The 14704-nt window shown below is 39.3% G+C and overlaps 1 protein-coding gene across 1 annotated transcript in view; it reads left to right on the forward strand.

Moving 5' to 3' along the window:
- LOC129335793 (transcription intermediary factor 1-alpha-like) overlaps positions 1 to 10421 on the forward strand; it is a 28940-nt gene extending 18519 nt beyond the window's left edge. Inside the window, exons 15-21 of the mRNA XM_054988590.1 lie at positions 1018 to 1090; positions 2841 to 3009; positions 4166 to 4458; positions 5561 to 5696; positions 6472 to 6546; positions 8862 to 9011; positions 9707 to 10421. Coding sequence (XP_054844565.1) covers positions 1018 to 1090; positions 2841 to 3009; positions 4166 to 4458; positions 5561 to 5696; positions 6472 to 6546; positions 8862 to 9011; positions 9707 to 9916 — 1106 coding nt within the window. The 3' untranslated portion in view covers positions 9917 to 10421. The remainder of the gene's footprint in view (positions 1 to 1017; positions 1091 to 2840; positions 3010 to 4165; positions 4459 to 5560; positions 5697 to 6471; positions 6547 to 8861; positions 9012 to 9706) is intronic.
- The last annotated feature ends 4283 nt before the right edge of the window (positions 10422 to 14704 follow it).

The raw sequence follows: 14704 nt of genomic DNA on the forward strand, positions 1-14704 counted from the left end.
AAGTGCCTGTCCAGGATAAGCACTGCTTTGTTAGTCAGCTAGCTGGAAGCGACCTGAAGCTCTCTTTTTCCCCCTGTTCCATTGAAGCTCCTTCCAAAGTAAAATCCAAACACACAAGCAAGTGGTTGCCAGGAAACACATCGGTGGGCACCATTATGTTGGATGTACAGTTTGATTTCCACTCCCTTAATTTGTAATGTGAATTTGGTCATGTGAGATAACAGTTCTTATCTTTGTCCAGGGATGCCCCTCACATTCACCTTCCCTCTCTTCTCGAGCAGAGGAATTGACACGCACAAGATCTCTTATGTCCTTTGATTTGTATTAAGGGGCTGGTTTAGCAATTAATACAATTGGTTCTACTAAAATACAATCCTCTGGTCTTTTGGGAACTTAGAAGGGGAAAGAAAGTATTTTGTGAAGGTTAAAGAAGAAGGTCAAATCTGTTGCTTTTGAGGATAGGGTCATCCCCACAAACCTTAGGGGCGACCCCCCATTAATTACCCTCTGCTTAGATGTAGGTGTTAGATTGCATTCTCCAGGGCTATTCATTGCTTTGATTCGCCCATTTCTAAAAAAAATTCCCCTTAGGAATTAACTGGCAATGAAAGAGTTTTGGTCACATCAAGAAATATAAAATCGAGGCTTGTCACAGAGCTTTGATGTTGAGAAGTCCCAGCTATTCTATTGCCACATATTGCTGTGGTGGCCCCTACTTTGTCCTATACACCTGCAGAGGTTCATCAGTCTAGTGTTGCTCTTGCTGGTCTATATCTGTGGGAACTGAGGCTGCAAGTCCGAGGTCGAGAGCTTCATCTCAAGCCTTCAGCCAGCTTTGCCTTTTAAAGCTGTACCTGCAGCTTTAGACTCCATTTTAGATCCTGTCGGGTAACTTCATTAAGGGGAAAATAAAAAGTGTTGGACTGTGTCTTTCGCTCAAATAATTAGATGCTCTAAAATATAACAGGAAGTGTATAGCAAGATTTGCTTCTAATTTCTTTTTTGTTGATGACTTAGGGGCAGTTATTATTTCTGGCCCTCCTCCTCCAGTTTGTTCAGCAAGTGCCTCCAGTGTTGGAAGTCGAGGCAGGTAAGCAGACTGTCTAGGAAAAGATGCTTGAAACAAATGTTATCTAATGAGTAAGTTTTCCATTATCAGTATTGAGATCTAACAGGTAATTTTGCTTTAAAGGGGGTGGGAAAGTCTGTGCCTTTGGGGTTTGCTATAAAAACCATCAGCAATTAAAAAGGCCAACTTTGTACTGCTTTTGGTTAGTCCGATAGTGATTTTATCAATAGATTAATCCTCCCATACTTTCCCTATGTATGTACTTAATCTTTTGGAATTTAGTTTTTATTGTGGTCCTTAATCTATGGGTGCGTTATGCTGGAGGTAAAAATACTGGGATGGTGATGGTGTTATGTAGGCGTATCTTGAATGAAAAGAATTGGTGGTCAAGAAGCCTGATTCAGTGGATGCCTGCGGCATTTATTTATTTTATTCATTTTATCATATTTATATCCTGCCCTCCCCGTGAACCAGGTATAAATTTGCTATAGAAAATACAATGCTCTAGGCTACGAAAATTGCGCTTGGAAATGCAAATATGTCAGATAAATGCTGGAAATGTAAAAAGCATGAAGGATCATTGTATCATATGTGGTGGACGTGTGAAGTAGCTAGACAGTACTGGGGAGATATTTTAGAAGTAATAAATGAGATTTTGCAGACCCAAATAAAGAAGAACCCAGAGCTATTGCTACTGAATTTAAGTATGGAAGTTGTTCCTATGCAATACCGAACATTACTATTCTACCTGACGACGGCAGCAAGACTTCTATATGCGCAGAAATTGAAGGTGCAAGAAATACCAACTATTGAAGACTGGATGTATAAATTGCTGTACATGGCAGAAATGGACAAAATGACAAGAAAGCTGAGAGATCAGAACCTGGCAGAATTCTTTACTGATTGGGGAAGACTGAAAACATATTTAGAAAAGAAGTGGGACGTGAAAGGGGAACTATGGCAATTCGAAAATTATTAGAATGTTTTTTTTTATTGGAAGAGATGGAATCTTTACCATATGGAGCGAAGTATTAGCTAATTGTTAGCTTAAATTTAAGTGGATTTGGAGTTAATAGATATTGATAAAATTAATAAAGTAGATATTTTATTTAATTGTTAGCTTAAATTTAAATATATCTGAAGTTAACAGATAGTAATAGATAACAGATTTTAAGTTAATAATAATAGATCTGAAGCTAACAGATAGAGCTTAGCTTAACAAAGCAGAATGTAAACATGATATAATGAGTTATAGAAAAAGGGGATAGATTAGGAATAGATTAAGATATAGGGTTGGAAAGCTGTTGGAAGTCCTGAAAAAGGGGGGAGGGAAAGGGTGGGGTAAAATGATATTGAGATGTTATTTGAAAGTTGTATGTATTAATATTCTCACCTAATAATTTTTTTTAAAAAAAGAAAATACAATGCTCTAGTAATAGAAAAAGTTATTCAGGGCCATGTTTGTGAAGATAATTAGTAAGAAAATTTTGTGCAGACCAGTAAGAAGAAATTACATACATTTTGATGAAAGCTAAGCTTTCTTCTGAGAAAGCCTAGAGGTGTTTCACCAGGCCACCAATCTCATAACAGTTTATAAAAATACTACTGATTTATTAGCATTGTTTGTGGATAATAGTCCAATATTCTCATACACTTCACACTTGTATCTGAAAATAGTGTTGTTGTGTTGCTCTTGAGAAGATCAAGGACATGAATTAGTAACATTTATTTGTTCTTCCCTCTTTCCCCCCACTGCATCTTTTGTGTATAGCTCTCATTCTTCTAGCAGACCATCAGGTGCTGATTCAACCCAGAAAGTACCAGTAGTTATGTTGGGGCCCATCAGAATAAAACAAGAGTCTGGCGTACCAAGTGAGAACGATGATTTCCCAGTTGTAATAGTGAAGCAGGACACAGACAAAGAATCCCGTAGCCAAAATGTAATCATTGTTATAAATAAACTACTCTGAGTGTAGAAGGGTAATTTTAATTTATTGGGAAACCAGATAAATTCTATTTCAAGGCTGGAAGTATGATGGGAATTGAGTTCTTTAAATTGATCTTAGAACAATCATATAGGACGATGGTTGTTGTGGGTTTTCCGGGCTGTATTGCCGTGGTCTTGGCATTGTAGTTCCTGACGTTTCGCCAGCAGCTGTGGCTGGCATCTTCAGAGGTGTAGCACCAAAAGACAGAGATCTCTCAGTTTCCACACTGTGACACTGAGAGATCTCTGTCTTTTGGTGCTACACCTCTGAAGATGCCAGCCACAGCTGCTGGCGAAACAGGAACTACAATGCCAAGACCACGGCAATACAGCCAGGAAAACCCACAACAACCATCGTTCTCCGGCCGTGAAAGCCTTCGACAATACAATCATATAGGACCTATGCTTAGGGGTGTGCACTTGAAAAAAATGTGGGTTTCCTGCTTTGAGTTTACCCAAAGCAGGAAAAAATCTGGAATAACCTTAAACCTGAAGCAGCAAGCAGCTTCAGGTTCGGGTATTTAAGCTGCTTTGGTATGCTCTGTAAATATTCCCAGCACAGGGAAGCTCAAAGTAGCACTACCCAGGCTTTTTCATCCCATGGGAGGGGGGAAGAGGGAACTTCTTCCCCCCTCTCATCAGTGAAAAATAGGTAGGGGAGCTTTGAAAGCAGCAGCAGCAGCACTTCTCTTGTTTGCAAATGGCAAGGAAAGTGCCGCTACTGCTGCTCTACACAAAGCTTCCCAAAGTGTTCCTAAACGCTTCGGAAAGCTTTGCTTCGGGATTCCCTAATCGGCTCAGCAATCCTGGGGCCAATTTGGGAACTCTGAATGTATACAATTCAGGCCCAATTCAGGTTAAAATCCCAAATGGGAAACCTGAAGCACGCACCCCTACTTGTGCTATTTATGTATTCAGTTAGTTTATTTAGAAGAAATGTTTGTTCTTGAACACTTGAGATCTAAATGCTTGGGTTTTTTATATTGTAGGTAGTTTCTAAAAAATGTAAAAAAAAAACGTGTTCTAGTATTTTTAAAAATGCATGTGTATAAAAATAGTAGTGTTACATTTTTCTCAAACTGTGCTCTGGTTTTTCCTCTGTCCCGCAGACTGTTTTTTCTAGAAATTTACCTACCTCACTGGTGTTGAATACAAATCATAATCACTCCTCTGAAGAAAGAGTTTTGAGAACTGAAGCAGCAGATAGTACAGATGACCAGCTATCTAGTGGCAAGAGAACATGGATAGCGGCTGCTCATATTGAAGGAAATAGAAAAGATGAGGATCCCAATGAGGACTGGTGTGCAGTGTGTCAGAATGGAGGAGAGCTGTTGTGCTGTGACAGATGTCCTAAAGTGTTCCACCTTTCTTGCCATGTTCCCGTACTCAGGAATTTTCCAAGGTACAAAGAACAAGAAACTGAGGTGGACTCAAACATCTCACTCTTTGGGCGTCCTCTTTTAAAACTCTTCATAGATGAAAATGTTTCCCTGTACCAGACAGTACAGGTAACCAGAAATCCGTTGGCAGAGGAACACGGCTTGTTACCTTAATGGGGGAGGTCTCTTTGCGAGTTGGGGAAGTTATCTGTCAAGAAGATGTAGTGAGAGGGGGTGAGTGGGAAATCTCTTATCTATGTATACTGAGATTGTTCCCTTAGAGAATGCTCAAATAAACAGGCTGATGTTCTACAGGAAAGGTTTCTTTATTAATAGAGGAGCAAAAGGCAAGCATACAGAAAACCACACACAGCATATACCCAGAACTAAGAAAACAATGAGGAAAGGGGAAATCAGTGTCGGGGAGAAGAGCAGTATTTACCAGTCTTAGAGAAGGGGTCCGTGGGAGAGCAGCAAAATGACCAGAAGCCCAAACAAGTTTGAGGGTGTATGGATGGGTCCCAGAACACACGCACTCTGAGCACATGCTTGGACAGACTGGTTATAGAGCGAAATGTACCCTACGGCAAGGTGGATGTCTTGCTCCTAAAAACAATACCTTAATGGCTTGTCCGGAGGTGGAACAATATGTTGGGAAAGGTGCGATATGACTATCTGAGCTGGACTATAGGTAAAAATATTGCTTGATGACCTGGTAAGTACTTGGCAGGAAGGCTGTCAGGCATGCTGAATAGCAATGATTAGGTAAGTACTAGAGGGGAGATAGGGGATTGATGATGCTGATTATTAGGTTGGGAGTCTCCTCAGGAAGCCTTATTATCTCTGCTGCTCTCTGGGGGCATGGGGCTGCCGGCCAGTCATTCCCCCCTGTGACTCATGGCTTGGTAACTTTCCAGTCTCCAAGCTGGCTAGCATCCACTCTGCCTAGGGCCAGGCAGTGCCTAGGACTTCTGGCAATGGGTTTTTGTTTCATATCCATTAACTGCCCTTTTAGCGTGAGGGAGGGGTTTGGTTGCTAACAAGATGGGGTGGAGGAACCTAGGAGCTTTCAGAACTCAGGGGAACGCACACTGAGTTTTGTCTGTCTTCTGTCCATTTACTTAGTGGAGAGTGGATTTGCTCATTCTGCCATGATTTGTCCAACCCACAAGTAGAATATGATTGTGATAGCCCAAGTCATATGTCTGAAGAAAGAAGAAAACTGAAAGGCAATATTGGACTATCACCTAAAGATCAGAAGGTACGAACACAACTTAATTGTATTACATTCATTTTGTAATTTTGAGTGGTGGTGGGGGAGGGGGAATGAAGTCAGAAACAATAAAAAATGATAAAACGGTTTTTTTTTTAATAGACATCAAGAATGTGAGAATGCACCCAAATGACAGCTTGCCCCTATACATTTGTTTTGGCCGTGTACATCATTCTTTTGCAGTTTTGATAAGTGTATTATTGAACACATGCTATAATTTCATAATTGCAAAAATATGGTTGTACCTCTACCTTGATAGTGTACTCTGGTCACCCCTTTGATAAACAATAAAATGATTTACAACTCTTGAGTTAAAGCTGTGCCTTACTCTGACAAACTATTTTAACACTTTTTAGTTTCATTTATACAAAACAGCTTTCACGGAGAACTAATATTGGGCTTCAAGCATGGAGTATTCAGCTGCACTGTGTACATTTCCTTCATAGTTTTAGGGAATATACTCCTTAACCAGTAAACAGCAGAATTGGAGTCCAGTGGCACTTGAGAGGCCAACAAGATTTTAAGGCTATAAGCTTTTGAGAGTCAGAGCTCCCTTCTTCAGATAACCAGTGAAACATCTTTCTCTTTGGGATGCACACACTGTCTACTCAAAGTCCAGTTTCTCAATATGTATAGAAAACATGTTGATATCAAAGATTTTTATCAGGGGAAGCAGGAAAAGAATCACACTATGAAGACTACAGAGCATTTGTAGGTGTTCATGTTGATGTTTTGAGTAACTCCGATCTTTTCTGTTGTACAGAGGTGTGAAAGACTACTGCTGTACCTTTACTGCCATGAAATGAGCCTTGCTTTTCAAGAGCCTGTCCCTCCCACGGTATGGCTGTCACTTTATTATTTGCTGTTAAGCGTTTCGTAATATAAATTGGCACCCCTCGTTAATCAAAAAAACGGTTATGAGTGCTGTGAATAATTCCAGCAGGGGAGCATTGATACTATGTAACATGTCATTGAATCATGGCTGGGTTTTTTTTCCCAAGTCATTGTTAATACAGTCATTCCCTAAACTGGATATTTGGTTTCCCAAAAACATTAATTGAGGTAAATACCCAAAACTGAATTACTTACTATCTTTATACTGAATGTCATTCAAGTCAATTCTAGAGGGACGGCTGTGTTACCTTGAATAGCTTTGTGCTAGAGAATGTTTTAGTACCAACCTGTGTTCTCTTTTAAAAAAACAAACAGCTGTTTAGCTTGGATCAATGAAATTACAAAAGGCTAGGATGTCTTTTCGGAAAAGGCAAGAACTGAAATGGTAGTGTTGTCCCTTGGTTTGTTAATTTATATACGTACACATAGAAAGTAATAAAAAGGCATATGCAGAATTTTGTTTGGGAAGTTGTTAAGGAAAAATTGTTAAAAGTACTCTGTGTTCAGATTATATTTCCCTACAGCCATCACCCACAAGTAATCAAGACTCCAAACAGTGATCCATAAAGAATTAATAAGCTTTATTTACAATAAAACCCAGATGCTATGCTCCAACATATGCATAAAAAATCAGCCACAGCAGAGTCTTGTATACTTTCCAAAGTTAATTGTTTACAGAAAAAAGATAAAATTGTTATACAAAACTAGATACATAACAATTCTTAGAATCAAATTTTTCAGGAGACATGGCACCAATACAGGCCCGATTGACAAGACAGTAAGCTCTCTCTCTAATATAAACATGCTCCATATCTGGTGCCACAAAGGAACTGTGGGTGTCTTCCCGAGAGGGAGGAGCTTATTCAAGCTGAATTCTTGAGTACAAAGTCAAAACGAGAGATAATGTCCTTGCAGTAGGGCTTTCTGACCTTACTTAACCACACTGTCCGAAGGAATCTGCTTAAAAGGAACAACTTTTGCCTTCTGTGCGAAAGGTTTACTCCAATAAATGCTCATACATAGGTCTTTTAGAGTAGGGGTCATAGAAATTCCCTAACAGAAGTAAATTGATATTAATATCAGTGTAAAATAAACTCCAGGTCTAAAAATTAATAAAGGTAAATTTAAACTCTCTCAAAAAGATGAAGGTACTCAGAGTGAGTAGGTCCCACTGCCCCATTCAAGTAAAGTAGGTCAAAGACCTACACAATTTTTTTTAGTTCCAAGTATATAAAGAAGACCAATTCCAGAAATCCAGAACAAATGTAATAAAAAGAATGACATATTTACCTCTATAAGCCCACTCAGGATAAATCATATCAAGAACAATGTGTATAGTCACACAGAATCCAGAAGCATCTTCATGTACCAATATATCAGAATAATAAGCGAATCACAGTATCCAAGATACACAGATCCCAGCATTTTAACTCAGCAAATATTTCTACCCACATACATCTAGTCTATTCCCTCATTAAAGCTGGATTGGACTAGAAGCTTCAGTGTAAAGATCCAGAATGTGTCTCTTCTTCAGAAGCTGTTACATCTACAGGCCAATCACCTGGAGACTTTCAATAACTTGGAATTTCAGCTGCTTATCTGAATGACTCAAGGCCACAAAGTATTTAACAAGCAGAACCCACAACTTCTTTAATCTGTTGCAGGTTCTGTGCTCACATATGCATGTTTTCACTGGTCTTGTGGTCATACCTACTTACATAAAACTACAATGGCACTGTACATTGTAAATCACACCTCTAGAATTATAATTTACAAAGGAGTTTATAGAATAACTTCTAGTTTGAGATGAACCCTGAAATACATTTGTTTTAAGGCACAGACAGCACACTGAATATTTACCACAAGGAAAATTGCTCCTTGAAATTCCCCTTCCCTGTATTAAAGTTTTATCTGGACTTGGTTCTTTTAATTTACACCTGGCCAACTTATCTTTAGGGTTCCTGGTACACTTAAAGGTGAACAACAGGAGAGACTTACCCCTGGTAATCAAAAATGTCTTGCGAAAAGCCTAAGGCCTCATCCTGTGTGATACAGGTTTACAGTAAGTTCACATCCAAAGTCACAAAATCTCAGATTGCACACTATTAATCTGGTTCAGAAAGTCGGTTGTGTCCTTCAGATTATGACCCAGTTTTAGGAATGAAAATTCCTAAGTGAACCTTTCTAATTTCCTAGAAACTGAAAGTAAAAATAAAAGATTTGGAGTTGCTTCTGAGAATATTGCTCTATTGCTTTTAGGTGCCTGGCTACTACAAAATCATTAAGAAGCCAATGGACTTGTCAACCATCAAGAACAGACTGCAAGCTCATCATCCGTCATACACAAAACCAGAAAATGTTGTGGCTGATTTCCGACTGATTTTCCAAAACTGTGCTGAATTTAATGCGGTTAGGAAATACTATAGTGTGTTTATGTATCTTTCTAGGGAAAGGCTGTTTGTGTCAGAGAGAATCTGATTTTGAAATGCTACAATAGTGTCAGAGGGACACAGCTTGATTTTTTTATATGAGTTAATTACCAGACCCCCCCCCCCTTCATAATGTCGGGCCAACCTCTTGTCAGGGATCTCACAGAGACTGTTGGCAACCAAGTGCTGAAAATGGTTAGTGGTGGTGGTAATGAGGCTGCAACAGGTAGAGATCAGGGAATACTTTCTTCTAGTAAATGTTTGGAAATGCTGTATGAAGAATAGTCTGACAGTATCAAAATACAGAAAATATATTAACTGGGAAACTAAAATAAACTATAGTCTCAGGAGAGTCAGATGCATCTGACGAAGAGAACTGTGGTTCTCAAAAGCTTATACTACAATAAAGTTGGTTAGTCTTAAGGGTGCTACTGGACTCTACTATTTTGTAACAAAAGAGCTGTCAGTGTTGTGTCCCTCCCATCTCCTGGGGGGGGGGGGGGTTGAAAAGTTGGGATCATGTCTCAAGTTGAAATATTCTGCTAAAACAACATTAAGTGCATGTGTAAATTACATCAGTAGTCTTTGACTATTAATTTCAAAAGTCTGTTTGTAATATCCTGGTACTAAAAATGTAAAAACTTGACATATTGTTATGTTGAATTTGCCTAACAGCCTGATTCAGAAATAGCAGAAGCTGGCATGAAACTGGAAGCCTACTTTGAGGAACTTCTGAAGAATATTTATGCTGACAAAATATTCTCCGTCCAGCCCTATTACCACGCTGAAATAGGTAATCCGGACTTAAAAGACAAGTTGGATGATGACTTTGTACAGCCCCCCAAAAAACGCCACAAATTGGAACAGAGGGACTTTTTAAAATGAACTGTTTATATGTACTGTTAAGTTCCTTGGTATTTATCAGCATCCACTTCCTGGAGGAAATTTTGAGATGACTTCTACATCTGTGGACCCTTACTGAGATCCATACTTTCTTATTAGTACAGATATACTAAGAATTGAAGTGTGTAGGAGACCTTATAACATTTCTATAAAAATGAATCCTCCTTGGAAGCTTATTATACCCCACAATAGAGTGAATGTTGTTCAAATCTTTTATTTTAAAAAGGTTTCTTAAAAGTTGCAATTGAATTTAATGGTTTTTCTGTCAAAAAATGTGACCCCCCCCCCCGAGATATTTATCTTCCAAAGGCATGTGACTGGCCATACTTCAGTGCCTATGCATAACCACTGGGGATAGGAGGTGGAGGAGAAAAAACATAATTTGATACTGACTGCTAAAATGAATTGTAGTTGCCCTTAGAGAGTTACTCATACACTGAAATGTACACTGAAGTGGAGGAAATTAATTAAAATACTTTGAAAAATATTTCAGTGTTTCTTTTATTTTCTTTTATCGTATTTATATTGCGCCCTCCCCGCAAGCAGGCTCAGGGCGGATAACAACATTAAAACATTTAAAACATTTCATTAAACATAAAACATTAAAAACATTGTATAAAGATATTAAAAACAGCAGCACTCTTTTCTTGGTTTTCGTATTTTGGACATAAGAAATTTTATACCAGTGATTAGTTTCTTGCGGCTTAACATTTAGAAAACTTAATTCCGTGTCTTCTACAAAAAGATTGTTATCTCCTGTTTTCTATGTTGTGCCTACCGGGTAAACTAGAAGTACACCCCCTTGCTTTTCTTGAATGAGCAGATTAAATTTTCTGTATTAAACTGGCTTTCATTAAGAACATACTGACAAAGAAACTACCCAGTAGGATTATACAGCAACAGATAAACCAATGGAGTAAGGAAATTTGCCTTTTAAGCCTCTAAGGTTTTATAGAATCCTGGAGCAGTGATTTGAGTGTGAGGAGTTGATTTCCCAAATGTTAATCTCCAATGCACACATACGCTTTCTCCATCTTGAAACCATGAGAGCAAGACATGCTCTTATCTCCATCCATCCTAGTTTAACCAGCTAGTTTAGAATATTATTTCTATCCTATCCTGAATGTAGTTCCTTGTAATAATGGGTCCATATATCTTTACCAAAGATAAAGTGTCACCCTATGAACTTCCCTGAGCTGCTAACACATAGTGCCACTGTGCACTCTGCCTCAGCCCCCCAAAATCTGGGCAGATTATTGTTCTTGGACCATTGAGAACAGTTGGGGGGATAAACATGGAGATGAAGACGTTGGTGCACAGCAAGGAACAGATTGTTCCTGATGTCTTTTGCCGATGACACTATAGCTTTGCAAGTGTTTGGGCAACTCATGAGGAAATGCAAGAAGCCAGCAAAGGTACTGAGAAGGCATTTCCCAGAAGAAAATGTCATGGTGCTCTGCCCTGCATAGCTACTTGCTCTCCCCTCAACTAGTAGAGTTATTCGCATTAACCAGATGCAAGCAAACCTGCCTCATGTTCGTAATTTGCACAAGTCACAGAATTCTGTTTTATGTGTAGTACAGAATACATTCAGCCTTCATTGTGAGGCACTTTTTGTGCACTTCTAGGAATACCAGTAGATGCCTAAGCACTGCTAACTTGAACGGGGATTTGCAAGTGCTTGGGCCTCTATCCTTGTGAGAATAGCAACACTTCGTTTATTTCATAGTAACCAATTTGCAAGATTATATAACAGGTCATCAAACAGGATTAAGGTTTTCATATCAAAAGGCACTCTGTTCCGACTGGCATCCTCTGACATTCTTTGCTGGCACAAATGCCCTTCAGAGAGCTGCACATTGAAATAATCTAATTTGAAGTTCTACAAGTTGCTCATCATCTACATAACTGTCCTTTTATATGTGAGGTGCCCATTGGGATCAAGCCACTTCATCTCTGTCTCAGGGCCTCTCCACCCATTATGGATTTTCTACCCACAAGTGCCTTCTGGGCAGGAAACCATACAAAATTTGAATTGGATGGGATCAGCTATGAGTTCCCAGCAAGTTTACAGCAGGGAAAAACCAACGTGTAAGATTATTAAACGAAGATGCCTTGCAGGTAGGAAATGAGAAATCTTAAGTCTGATTTTGCCCAAGTCAGGCTAAAGCTAAAATCAGATGTAGCAAGAGAATTACGATTCCCTTTCTCTACTGTGTTTGACTATTGCATATATTCCCCTATCCCCAGCTATTTTTAATTATTTTTCCCAACTGGACTGTGAAAGTAATCCAATGGGAGGAAAGGGTATTTATAGAGGAGAGTCACCTGGTGTGGAAGGGATTAAACCTTATTTCCATCACACCCCTCCTCCTGTTCATCCTTGCATTGCCTTTATCTGCAGGCTTGGAAACATGCATTTGCTAAAACAACATCTAGTTCTGCTCTGTAACATGTGCTTTGCCCCCAATTCCTTATACAGCTGACAATCCCTTCAATGTCAGTCTGTCTCAGCTCATATGCTAGATCAAGATTTCAGCAGAGTCTAAACAAGAACCTGCAAGCCTTTAAATCAACTACCAGGCATTTGAATTAGGGGCAGGGCTGCCACCTTTTAATATGACGGACTATGGACAGATGGGCCCTTGACTATTTTTGTGGGGTAAAAAAAAATGAGAAGATTGTGTTTTAAAATGTGACTATAAACCCAAGATGATACATGTAGCATCTCACCCACAATAAAATTGTGTCTGAAAACACCATGATCATCTTTGTTATGAAATACGGAGTTTGGAAACTGGTCTTGGTCAGTCATTCCAGTCATTGGAACCTGTCCCTATTTTTCCCTTTGGGGAAAGCTTTATTAAAATATTGTTTGTCTGAGTTGCCGGAGTTCCCCTCGTTCTGATTTTTGCTCTCTTCCCTTTGTCTCTAGCAGTGTTCCTCTTGATTCTGATAGAAAAGGCATACATGAACAGTGTGGCCCCATGGAGTGCATAGCTTGTCCTTCCACATATAGCAGTTGGTCTGCTTAATTGTTGACAGACTGATAACAGATCGCAGAACAATTATATATGGGTCCCACAGTCCTTCCCCTAATGGTAGCGCTTTGCCTCAGCCCAAGAAGTCTTTCATTGATGGCACCTTTTGCATCAGCAGAAGGTTCTGTGGGCAGGGCAGCATGGATCCATAGGACCCAACCCTATTTTATTTATATTTAGTATAGTTTAATCCTGCTTTTCTCCAGATGGGAACCCAAAGCAGCTTACAAAACATAAACTTTAAAGCAAACTTTAAATTTACAAACACAGTCTACTTGAATATCTTCTTAAAAATATATTAAACCTGTTAGTTCATTCTTGCTACATTTTATTATAACAAAGCATGTTTTAAAAGAGCGATTATACATTTTTAAAAGATATTTTTATTTTTAACAATAGGGGGATACAAAAAGAAAAAACAAAAGTTATGTTTACAAAAAGATTAAAGGTACACATTACAAGGACTATTGAAATACTACAACTATATTACATTTTTCGGGTATATAAGAAAGTGATTATACCTTTTTCATACATATGGATATCTGTGTTTAGGATTGCCAGGTGTCCACCACTGCAGGCCACCCTCCTAGCGGTTTGCCCCTTTGCCCACTGATTATGGAATGTGGCAAGCTGCCTGGTGAGGCCCACCACTGTGGACACCCTGGACAAACAGAAGTCTTGTTTACCTTTTTTAAACAACGTAATTGTAAATGGGTCAATTTTACACGTTTACAGGTCAATTCTATGTCTAAAGATTTTTTTAAAACAAATTTTTTTACAAATTTTCATTTGTACACTGTTCTCCCTGGGACGCAAAGATTACAAGTATGATAAAAAACAAAGTGTAAAATGTTCATATTACAATTTTCATCTGACTATAGTGATAGCTGACACACTTACCTTGAAGCGCATATGTTGAGAAGATGGAAGAACAATGGCTGCGCACAGTTCAGTCGCCTTCCCGGGGTTTACTGGAAAACATTCAGAGGGAAGTAGCATAAGCGTCTTCTAAACAGGGATGGGATTTTGTGGTTTCCCCATTGCTGGTGTGGCTGCAGATAAAGCATAGCAACAACAGGGTTTTCCTGCAGCTTCCATGCCCAAATGCTCCCCACCAGAAATAGTAACCCCTCCCAGCCCAACAGGGTTTTTGCATTTTTTTTAAAAAAGCACTAAAATATTGATGGTTGTTGTGGGTTTTCCGGGTTGTATTGCCGTGGTCTTGGCATTGTAGCTGTGACACTGAGAGATCTCTGTCTTTTGGTGCTACACCTCTGAAGATGCCAGCCACAGCTGCTGGTGAAACGTCAGGAACTACAATGCCAAGACCACGGCAATACAGCCCGGAAAACCCACAACAACCATCGTTCTCCGGCCGTGAAAGCCTTCGACAATACACTAAAATATTGTTATACTGTAGTACCAATAGTTGTAGCAGTTTCTCCGAATTCCTGGGTGGGGTTGCCAACTCTGGGTTGAATTCCTGAATATTTGGGGGTGAAGCCTGTGGAGGCCAGGTTTGTGGCAGGACCTCAGCAGGGTGTAAAGCCATGGAGACCACCGCCAAAGCTGCCATATTCTCCAGCAGAGCTGATATCTAGCCTGGAGATCAGTTGTAACTTCAGGTCCCACCTGGAGGTTGGCAACTCTAACTCCATTTTTTTAAAAAAAGTAAGTCTAGAAGAGAAAGTATTTTTCTTATAGTGATATGGATATACCTTTTTCCTTA

This window comes from Eublepharis macularius, chromosome 9, assembly GCF_028583425.1.
Source record: "Eublepharis macularius isolate TG4126 chromosome 9, MPM_Emac_v1.0, whole genome shotgun sequence".
Taxonomy (NCBI): domain Eukaryota; kingdom Metazoa; phylum Chordata; class Lepidosauria; order Squamata; family Eublepharidae; genus Eublepharis; species Eublepharis macularius.